At 38.5% G+C, this 11,327-nt stretch overlaps 4 protein-coding genes across 4 annotated transcripts; 3 read left to right on the top strand and 1 right to left on the bottom strand. All coding sequences in view use genetic code 12, as the record gives it.

Moving 5' to 3' along the window:
* Positions 1-725: 725 nt before the first annotated feature.
* On the top strand, positions 726-2,369 carry DASC09_025660 (Gds1 protein; the record flags this gene model as incomplete). The annotated part of the gene is made up of 1 exon (XM_064996169.1): positions 726-2,369. One exon carries the CDS (start codon positions 726-728, stop codon positions 2,367-2,369), a length of 1,644 nt encoding a protein of 547 aa, XP_064852241.1.
* Positions 2,370-2,665: 296 nt separating this feature from the next.
* On the top strand, positions 2,666-3,901 carry ERV46 (retrograde cargo receptor ERV46; the record flags this gene model as incomplete). The annotated part of the gene is made up of 1 exon (XM_064996168.1): positions 2,666-3,901. One exon carries the CDS (start codon positions 2,666-2,668, stop codon positions 3,899-3,901), a length of 1,236 nt encoding a protein of 411 aa, XP_064852240.1.
* Positions 3,902-4,532: 631 nt separating this feature from the next.
* Positions 4,533-6,014, top strand: DASC09_025640 (WSC domain-containing protein; the record flags this gene model as incomplete). The annotated part of the gene is made up of 1 exon (XM_064996167.1): positions 4,533-6,014. The coding sequence occupies one exon, from the start codon at positions 4,533-4,535 to the stop codon at positions 6,012-6,014; it is 1,482 nt and encodes a 493-aa protein (XP_064852239.1).
* A 1,501-nt stretch (positions 6,015-7,515) lies between these two features.
* On the bottom strand, positions 7,516-8,301 carry DASC09_025630 (Zn(II)2Cys6 transcription factor domain-containing protein; the record flags this gene model as incomplete). The annotated part of the gene is made up of 1 exon (XM_064996166.1): positions 7,516-8,301. One exon carries the CDS (start codon positions 8,299-8,301, stop codon positions 7,516-7,518), a length of 786 nt encoding a protein of 261 aa, XP_064852238.1.
* Positions 8,302-11,327: the final 3,026 nt, after the last annotated feature.

Below are 11,327 nucleotides of genomic sequence, written 5' to 3'. Positions count from 1 at the left end.
GGTGTTTGTGGGTGTATGGATATCAAGAAAATAAATGAAAAATAATGTAGGCCAGGATAAATTATTGATGGTAAACATATGTAAATATTCTAAAAAAAGAAAAAAGAAAGAAATTTTGCAATAATAATGCAAAAAAAGAAATTATAGAATCTAGTCAGTATTGAAATGCTTGACGTCTCCCCCAATAAATTCTGGACCTCTTTTACAAAGTAAATCTAAGCAAAATAATTCGCTCTACTAAACAGTTTACATGTAAGGAGACAAAAATATAAGAGCAAAAATAAAATTCTAACTAGAGATCTTAAAAACTGTCATAATATTAATATAAACTTGGCTCACAAAAAGAAAAAAAAAATAAGAAAAAAAAAAAAATAAGAAAAAAAAAAAAAAAATTTTCAAAAAATTTCCTTTTTCCTACTCACACTACAAACCACGATAAAACATAAACATTATCACATTGTTACAATCATTATTAATTATACAAGAAGTAAGTTTGTACTATCTACGGATACAATAATCCGTAGGATTTTCTCATTGGACATACATATTAATACTCTTTTCCCCCGCTCTTTCTAGCCATTGCTTGAATAATACAGATCAACCAACCGTTCTTTTTGAATCCAATACAACCCAATGTTAAATACCCTATTACAAGGAGATAGAGGGACTCCATATTTTCAATAATAATTATAACAGCTTGAAAGCCCAATATTATTTATAATAACATGGCTTTGGCAAATACTAGGCCGGTCCACCAGCTACCAGTCCATTCTCCCCATACGGAATTCAGCGAGATCAACTTGAATCCCCCTTCGAAAATCAAGCTATCGCCCTCCCAGATCCTGAGTCCAAAGCCTGTTTCATCATCATCAAACATTATACTAAAACCCATAGCCAATGTCCATTCATCAGAGGCCAAGCCATCGTCAGAATCTAAATCATCTCCTGAATCGCTGGTCCACGACGAGGTCGACGACGACGAAGAAGAAGAGGTGGTGGCAGTAGTGGCACCAGAAGACTCATGCCCATCAACCAGCACTTCTCCACTAAATGATGATGATGTACCACCACATCCACCATCAACAGCGTCAAAGAAGAGGCCAGATGCTGATAAACCCCGCAAAAAGTATAATATCAACCCAGATAAGCAGAAAGAGAAGAAAGCAAACAAAATCAACGTAGCGGCCACTGGGATCTCTACCACCATCCCGGTTACAGGGGAAAGACCTCGGCCAGAAAAGGACGCGTCATTGGAAGATGATGTGTTATTTACGATTTTTCTGATATTGTACGATAACGATGCCGAAGGGAAAGGGATGACGGTGAAACAAATTTGTGATGTTTTGCTTGAAAAGCATCCAGAAACTGCCAAGATCTCCACCAAGACTTCGAACTTGGTGTCGGCAAAGTTGAATGCTTATGTTAAGAGGGTAGAAAAGGGAGAAAAGAACTTGAAGTATGCACTTTCGAGAGAATGGGCCGACACCTCTCCCAAGAGAATGGTTTATGTATACCGAGGGATTTTGACCAATGATTTTTACATCCATGCGATTGCTGCCATGAAAAGTTTGGAAGAAAATTTTGAGGAGAAAAACGGGGGGATTTCCAATGATGAGCTATCAAAGCACAAATCAGTAGGTGATAAAAAGCGGACGGTGAACAATATTTTATTTAGCAATGATAAATCGGCAGGCAATGCCAATATTAACCTTGGCAACAGCAACCATTTCTTCAACAATAATTCTGAAGGGCACATTGATTTACGAATCACTCCATTAGCGATTCCTTACAACGCCGACTTGATCATGTCGGCCGAATCGAATCATTTGAATGCCACTACCGATTCAACCACCATAACCCCTACCAGTAGTAATGACGACAGCACTACTGCCACTACCAATGCTACTGTTTACGAGTCTCCAGCGGTATCGGATTATGATTTTGACGAATTGGACTCGTTTGATGACGAGTTTGATAATGGAGAAGAAGAAGAAGAAGACGATGACGATGACGAAGATGAAGAGGATGAAGATGACGAGACCGAACCTAAGAAACGGGCGAATTCCGGCAGTTTGCGGTACCCTAGCAAGCTCATCAAACGAGTCAAGAATATCACTGCTGCGGCAGCAGCCCCAAGAGTTCCAAAAAACATTGCCAACTCTCCATCTCCCAGCATTGTACTTGCTGCAGCGGCGTCATTGAGGGCCGCAGCATTGCATGCTTTATCCCCACTGGAATCGAACCCTAGTAACTTAGCTGACGATAAGACCACCAGATGGATCCAAACTGTTCGTGAAGGGTTCTTGACCCAAGATATTGGGACTCCTGAAGACATTTCATTAGCGGAGCTTGATATGTTGTTTAACTAGAGAGAATCCTTTTTTATTTCTTCCTTCCTGTTTTAGTTATTTATGAATTTGTACATTATTTTTAGTCCTTTACTTCGTGGAAGAAATACAAAAAAAAAAGAAAAAAAAAAAAGAGGGAGAGATTCCACACATATATATATATACTATATATAATAATAATGAAATGTTTTTGATGGCTATTATATTACAAAATCCCGTGACCTTGGAAAAAAAAATTACATCAGAAAAAATTTGGGATTTTTCCAACGTGGACAAAAAGAATTTAGCTGATATACCACGATATCTTTATCTATTCAATGAAATCGAAACTATTGGCGTTCGACGCCTTTGCCAAAACCGTCGAGGACGCACGGGTCAGAACTACCTCGGGAGGCTTGGTAACCATGACCTGTTTGGTGGCAGTGGTGTTGTTGATCTTGAACGAATGGAACGAGTTCAATACCGTCAAGCTACACCCAGAGATCGTGGTGGACCGCGACCGGGCCAAACGCTTGGACGTCAATCTCGATATCAGTTTCCCTAAATTACCATGCGAGGTTTTAACCTTGGATATTATGGACGTCAGTGGGGAACTCCAAGAGGATGTGGCAAAGTTTGGGTTCACCAAGATCCGGTTGGCACCACGGGGCCACGAGATTGCTGAAGAGGCGCTTACCATGGGCAATGAGGATGGTAAAGATACCATGATGAGAATCAAAGGTAGTGATTATTGTGGGCCATGTTATGGGGCCAAAGATCAATCAAATAATGACAACGATCAGGTACAGAAAGTGTGTTGTAACTCATGTGAAGAGGTTCGTCAGGCATACGTCAAGGCCGGGTGGGCATTTTTTGATGGTAAGGACGTCGAGCAGTGTGAACAAGAAGGGTACGTTCTGAAGATTAATGAGAGACTTCATGAAGGATGTCGGATCAAAGGGACTGCGAATATCAATAGAGTGGCTGGTAATTTGCATATTGCCCCTGGAGCATCATATACTGGCCAATTCAGACACATTCATGACTTGTCGCTCTTTGAGAAACACGAGCACTTCACATTTGAGCATGTTATTAATCATTTATCATTTGGCCCGGATCCTGGTAGTGATTTACAAAATAATAATGATGACAACAACATCAAGAACTTAATGTTCTCCACCCATCCATTGGACGGGTTTAAATCTACGGTTGACGAACGATTCAAAGTGTATTCTTATTTCGTCAAGGTGGTGTCGACCCGTTACGAGTTTTTAAACCACACATTCTTGGAAACCAACCAGTTTTCGGCAACCAAGCACAACCGACCATTACAAGGTGGTCCCGATGAAGACCACAAACATACCATCCACCTGAGAGGGGGCCATCCAGCGGTGTTCTTCAACTTGGAGATCAGTCCCATCAAGGTTATTAATAGAGAAGAGTATTCGAATACCTGGGGGTCGTTCTTTTTGAGCGTGTGTTCGGCAATTGGTGGGGTGCTCACCATCGGCGCGGTGGTGGACCGGACAATTTATGAGACCGATAAAGTTATCCGCCTGAAGAAGGATACCTGATCATATCTATCTAGGGTATTAAAAAAGTTTTTCTACTATAATAAATGATGCTTATGAGGATGTTTTTTTTTTGGTGTAAGTATGAACTAATTTTTGGGGGCAAGTGATTTTTACTCGCAATTATCTCTTTGAAATTATTGTAATAATTTGTGACATTCATTCTTCTTAATGACGTCTATTTATCCTATTTATTGCTGTTTATTAATCTCCATTATTGTCCATTGTCAACTCCATTTTGTATATCAATGTTTATTACTGCAATAAATATTGTCAATAACGAAGCCCAAAGCAGTACAAAACTTACCTATTGCACACAATATATTTAATATTATAAATATCATATATACACACCCGAAATCCCCCTATATATTATATATACACCCCCCTCTGAGAATATATACAAGTTGCTCCGCATCCGTGTACGTCGGATTTTTTTGGGGCTGTTTTTTTTTTCCTTCCACTGGGACGATTTGGCAAAGAAGAGCAATCAAAAATTAGTGTGGCCAGAGGGAAAATGGCGAGGGAATGAAACTTTCGAAATATTGTATTTGGATTTATTGTTTTTTCAAGAAAAGGATTCTTTTCACCATGTTGTCTTATATTCTCTCATAGTGTTCATTCTCATTAGACCATGCTACAACTACTATTGGTGATGCTACTGTTGGCTGCGAGGATCGTCGCAGATTGGTGCTCGACCCAAAACACCGGGACGGCAAGGATTTCGTATGAGTTCATGTCCCATGGGTATTGTCTGGAGCATTGTGGGGAATATGCTTTTGCTATTGTCCAAGGGAAAAGCTGTTGGTGTAGTAATACCCAACCATCAACAACAGGAGGAGATTGTGATACCGAGTGCCCAGGGTATGGGTATGAAATATGTGGAGGATCAGGAACTTTCGGGTATATTGTATTGGATGAGGGATTGGCCAGCAGTGTGTCATCTACAGAGTCATCGAGCTATTCCACAAGCTCAGGTGATAATGAAGCTTCTACAAGTTATACTACTACCAGCTCCAGCCATTCTGAAGCTTCTACAAGTTATCCTTCTACGAGTTCAAGCCATTCTACAAGTTATTCTACATCTTCCACATCAACAATTGCTCCAAGAATTTCAACAGTTGTGTCCACCAGTGTCGCGACAATTGTCTCAACAACCATCTCCATATCTTCAACAGCACCATCCGTAACCACCTCATTGGCCACTGTTATCTCTATCCAGCCAGCATCCACTTTGGTGTCGGAAATTGTCTCCACAGAAATTGTTACCGGGGATACCCAATATTTGACACAAACCAGTATTTTCCAACTCACCACCACCAGTGTGGTGTCAATGGGACCCCAAGTCACCACGATAGTTACCAAGGTGGACAAAAATACTATCTCTAATATTGTTACTTCAGTAAGATACTCTACGATTGAAAAGATCAATAACAGCACTATCACTACCGTGATATCCCCTGTCAAGTATTCATTAAGCAATTCTTCCACTATTCTCATCACTCCAGTCACAACCAGCCTGAAAGTCGCCAGCCTGACAACTACTAGTTCACCGTCATCAACTGGAACAGCTTCTACAAATAACCAGAATATCAATGCCAATACTACTACCAGTAGTATTAATAATACCACCACAAACACCACAGATACTAACATGGCACGGCAATCAAAACATCTGGCAACTCTGTCATTTTTTCATAACAAGGGTAAAGTTGCGGGAGTGTTCACGGCAGTTGGGGTATTCATTGTGCTCTTGGTGGTGCTCGCTGTGATATTGATTTCTCGTCATCGTCGCAAGTTTCAAGAGAACCAACGTCGTGATTCTTTCATGATGGGGATCCCATCCCCTTCAACCTTAGTGGGATCAATGACCCCAGATAGCCCGACAAAGAACAGGTTCTCAGGGGCCAGTGGCGATAGTGATAATAACTTGAATATTTTTGGCGATTATCCTACCCCGATCAAACATTATACCCATTCAAGTTTTGATAAGGATGAGAATGTTGGTACTGATAATCGTCTTGAAGCCCCAATGGTGGTGTTCCACAATCAATCGACTGTTTCGTTGGAAGATAATAAAGATTACACCAGGAAGTTGCAAGTAATGAATCCATAAATTACATTAATGAAGTTGGATGAATCCATGAATTATACAAATGGGTTTTACGCTTTATTTTTATGACATTTTTTTTTTCTTTTCCTTTTTTAATATTCCTTCCTTTTAGTTCTACTTAGACACACTCGCTCGATACATTTCACTTATTTCGCTTTAAACTGCTATTTACTTTTCCGCTCATTATAATGGCTGATTTTTTGGACACTTTCGTTTTTCATCAACATACTTTTTTCTTCTCCTCATACCTCATAATTAATGAATGAAAAGCTTTTGGATCTCCCAGATTTGAAGAATGTAAGTCACTTAGTATCATTGATTTTTATTTTGAACTAATAAAGCTATTGAACTTCAAAATGAATAATAAGATTTCTCCACTAATTCCCCATGCTCTACCACATTATCCCTTGTTTCGTTTCAAGACATTTTCACCCCGATCTAAAGTATTATCTGGACAGGTCTGCTGTAAAAGGAAAAAACTTACTTCTATTTGTGGTGGTGCTTTTTCAATAAGCAGACAGGTCAGGTATCTGTACACATAATATTTTGAAATGATGGTGTGGTAACTGTATAAACAATTTTCTCTTTATGCTGTGATACTAACCTTAACATTGCTTCAATTTGGGTCCACATAGGGACTCTTAAGGAAATATATGATGAATCCCATTAACCTCAACTGAGAGTGATAAATACCCAATTGGGGAGAATTGATGTTTATTGGGGTAATGCTTGTCCTGTCCAGGATATCATGATGTGTGAGTTGATGATGGACCTAGTTGCCACTATTATTTATATGTTTTAGAAGTATTGATTTTTGATGCGACGTGTTGTGTAACGATTAAATGGTTTCCTTAAAATTACCACCTGACGAAATATTCACTCCTTTTGGGCCATCAAGCGAAACTCTGTTTTTAAGCTCTTAATTATTTGTCGACTGTAATGTATGACTAAGTGTTTGGCAGACTATTTTCTTGTGTATAATTTAAATATACGAAGGTCTACAGTTGCGAATACTAACAATTTAATATATTATAAGTGGTCGACTCCATCAAGGATATTTACCACAAGACCCTTGTGCTTATCAAGGCTAATTGTATTAGTAAGTCAATGATGGATCCTAAAATTTATCCAAACATCATGTGAAGGAAAAATCTAAAGAAAGCAGAATGAAATTCCTCGATATTTAGGGGTATACATCAATTCCAACTCCTAGTGCCTTTCTTGGAAGAGTTTTCCGCAAACAGAAGAAATGTGGTGGCGATGAGCTTTTCTTCGGACACCCTCCGGACTTACCGGTAACCTTTCGGAGATTTCTGGTTCGTTCCCCGCCTATTGCCGCCTAGTGCCGCCGCGTATAACGGCCGAAAATGAAAATTTTCTCATAAACCCCGAAGCCAACCATTCATGTTTATTATATACACGCAAATTAAAAACGCCACTAGAAAAAAAGAATAAGAGCACCAGTCTCTTATCAAAATATACACATCAATTTATTTATTTATATTCAAAACCCTGGGGTAATGTAAGTTTCATCATCGTCCATCATTGTAAAATTAAGACTTGGGTCATCACCATTTAGTAACCGTGTGAGATCGCCGGTCAATTGTTGCTGTTGGAGCATCAGTTGTTGTAATTGACTAGCAAATGACTTGGAAAACTCCGGTATGTTGTTATTTTGGAGAGTTGAATGTAGTGAATCGAAAGTCTCTTTATTGGACCCCATATGTATTGACATTTTGTTACCGTAGTTATCATCGTTGTAATTTTCATAGTTTGCAGAAACTGAACTTGGAGGAGAAGGCAACAATGCTTCATTACTATCATTCTCAAACATCTTGTCCATCAGTATCGACTCTTCTCTGGTAAATGGTACCTTGGTGGGCGAATGGTCCATTGATATTGATGAGTTCGAGGAAGTAGGAGAAACACTATATCCTCTAGGCTTTTTTGTACTTGATTCAATAAACTCGTCAAGTTTCTTATATAGTTTTGCCACATTTTGTTCGAGCTTCAATAAACGGGCCTCAATATCCAATGAGGGTTGGTTTGCCTCTAGTTTCTTTGGTGCCATCCTGTTGTCACAGGAGTGCTTGGACTTGTAAGCTCTCTTTTTTCTAGGTTTTTTGATCTCCCGAGTCCCTGGGGTGTCAGGGCTGTATTGACATGGGATCTGGTACCGGATGCAATTGGAACATTGTAGTAAGTTACCATCACATTTGACTTTGCGTTGACGACAGTGGTTGCAGGCCTTTGGGGTTCTGATTCTAGGCTTCTTTTGTTGGTCGGACATAATTAGAATTATCAATTATCCAATATAACTTTAGGTATTAAATATAAATTGAGTTGCCAAATGCAAATTGTCACATTTGCAAAATTTCAAAAAGCGCCCTCCCAATGCGTAGATGAATTTATATATATATATATATATATAAAAATATAAATATTAATCAATTCAGCCTCGCACCAAAAAAAGGAATACGACGGACATACGCGGGCATACTGTTTGTCAGCACGGAAATAACACCGATGGGGGCATAGCACTTATGTCCCTTATATCCATGATATGTTATCTCCTGTATTTTCTATATTCTATCTGATTATATATGGAATACATATGTTTTATATCATACATCTTATATATATCACGCTCACATATAATATACTAGTTTTTCATCCCCTTTCCCACAAAATCCCTATCTCCGTAGCTAATGATCATCACATCGGGTCAAAACGTTTTCAGAGGTTACCCTGGTTTTAAATAGTATCGTTATCATCATTGATCGGGTATAGTGGGTAACGTCCGATTCTCGGAAACCATGCCAAAGCCAAAGCCACACCATACGAAGAGTGACGTCTACGGTGATGGTTTTGGTGCAGAATTCGTAATTTTGCCGGTTCCAAACACTTGGAGCCGGCTAAAAAAAAAAAAAACGTACGGGGGGCAAGCATTTACCACAACTGGGTGAGAACCTTTCCCATTTGGCAGATGACACACTCGGGATTATTCGGAGGGGGGCCGCAACGGTGCTTTGGAAAGATCATCCAGATAACAATTAGTGAGTCTCCGTTTACTTTGCCGACTACATCGATGACTTATTTATTTACATTTGTCACTTTATAGATTGTAAGGAGCCGAAAATACCCAGCGGAAACCTCGAAATATCAATACATATTGTGGAAGGCAATGTTATTTATCACAACACAAGAGATGTTGAGTAGAGGAATCTTAGTACGAACCATATCCCCATTAAAGAGGCTATGAAAGAATACGACCGTATTCATGGCCATGATGTTTGGTCAAACTGGAGTGCTCTTTATAATTAAGACAAAGTCAGACTGGAACGGTACTGTGGTTGATACAGCAGGTACGAGGCACATGGAATGATATTGACGCCAAAACATTGATCCTATCCACGGAATTATTAATGACGATATTGTGCTTCTACTTGGTTTTTGTTTTGGAAATTGGTGAAGATATTTGTGTGCAGATGATTCTTACTTTTTGTTTTTCTGTCTTTAGAGGTTTTCAAAGGTAGAGTGTATAATTTGTGACGATAAGTGCAAAAAACGTATAACATACTTATTACAAGAAAGACACACCATAAGGGGGCCAATTAGAGCCTAACTTGAAGATAATGATACCATTAATTCGTCTCACTAATTATTGTGTAATACTAACCAGTAATGCTATTCAATAGGTGCATTTGTATATTTCCTGGGTTGTGATGGCATAGGTCATCTAAGAATACAATATAAAAAATATATTGTGAACAGAATGAATGGTAGCAGCAGACACACCTGATTGTCTTTGCGATGCGGCTGATTTATAGTGTCACCATTATTTGAAATAAAAAATCTTGTTAATACAACTATGTAGCTCATTTTCTACATGAATTAACCATTGTGCATTCTTCATCTTCAAAGGTAAGCTTCAAGAAAAGATCCCACCAAGTTTCATTCTAAAATGAGGAAATTATCAAATCACTGGGCCACTCTTTCCACAAAAACATCGTTGGAACACAAAGCGTAGACCAGCGAGTTTTCAAAGGGTAATTAAAATCAACTATTTATAAAAGGTATATCTTTGATTAACTACACGAAGATGGAAGATATTACGATATATGTATAGTAGTTATATAATGAATAATCATAAAGCTGCATTAGCAAGAGCGATTGCTATGAGAAATATTAAACATGAAGATACGGAAAATTTTTCTCCAACAGTAGACACAGATATATTCCGATTCCTACTAAATTACATTATATAGCAAAGGCTTAAATAAATGCAACACACAATATTGTGGCCGATAAGCACTAAAAATAACTTTCTTCTCCATCCAGTTGGGGCAGGGTGACCCAAAGCCTGCGATAAAAAGAAACAGAAGATGGAATTACTGGCCAATATAAATATCTATTACACCGACTGACACAGTTTTCGCCGTTAGGAATTAGCGTACTTCAATTAGTTATACAAAGAATTTGAAAAACAATGATCCATTAGTTGTTTGCCATGTTGCCTTCTTCGGGTTTCTCAGGCCAGTTAGTTATCTTTGAGCTCTGGATCATGATGGCTGTCATATATAAGAAAAAAAAGCAAAACATAATACTCTATCAATTGGAAGATACCCATCTTACACACCAACATGTTAGAACAGATGTCATTGATGCTATGCTTCACTTAATTCTGCACTGTACTGGTGAGTTAGATTGATTTTCCTGAGTTTTGTAATATAATCGGTGATCAAAAATACAATTCGGCTGATACGTGATTGCCAATGAATCAAATGCTGTTGGTTTTTTTTTTTCTCTCCGCCCCACCATTACTTCCTCAACAACATTGAAGGAAAAATCATAGATCAAGACATGACTTAGAGGTGTGACCACTACAATAATGATGAATCATATTACGCATAATTTTCGCTGATATTCACCACTTAATGAATCGTCATAAGCTCTGACCTTTTAGAAATTTGAATAAGTTGCTGCAAACTTTATCTCATTACCCCACCAAAATCTCTAATAACAACAACCCCATTTTAAGCCCAATTGCATATTTTTAAAGGTGATTAAAAAGTACTTTGGCTACAAAAGCACTCAGCAAAAAATTGGATGGGCAACTGACTCAACAAGTACCCGATTTTATCAACTTGCGGTTTTCTATGGAATTCTAATATCAATGGCTTCGCGAAAACGCAGCTAACTGGTATCATCGTGCTACAGTACATATATAAATTTCAAGTCTGCATAGCCACTTTTCCTAGAATTGATGCTTCCTAGCTCAGCGGCTTATGAATAGGGCTTTGTATGAAAGCGGAT

This window comes from Saccharomycopsis crataegensis (genome assembly GCF_037102585.1).
Source record: "Saccharomycopsis crataegensis DNA, jcf7180000000075, whole genome shotgun sequence".
NCBI classification, from domain to species: Eukaryota; Fungi; Ascomycota; class Saccharomycetes; order Ascoideales; family Saccharomycopsidaceae; genus Saccharomycopsis; species Saccharomycopsis crataegensis.
This window is presented reverse-complemented; position numbering and strand designations above follow the sequence as displayed.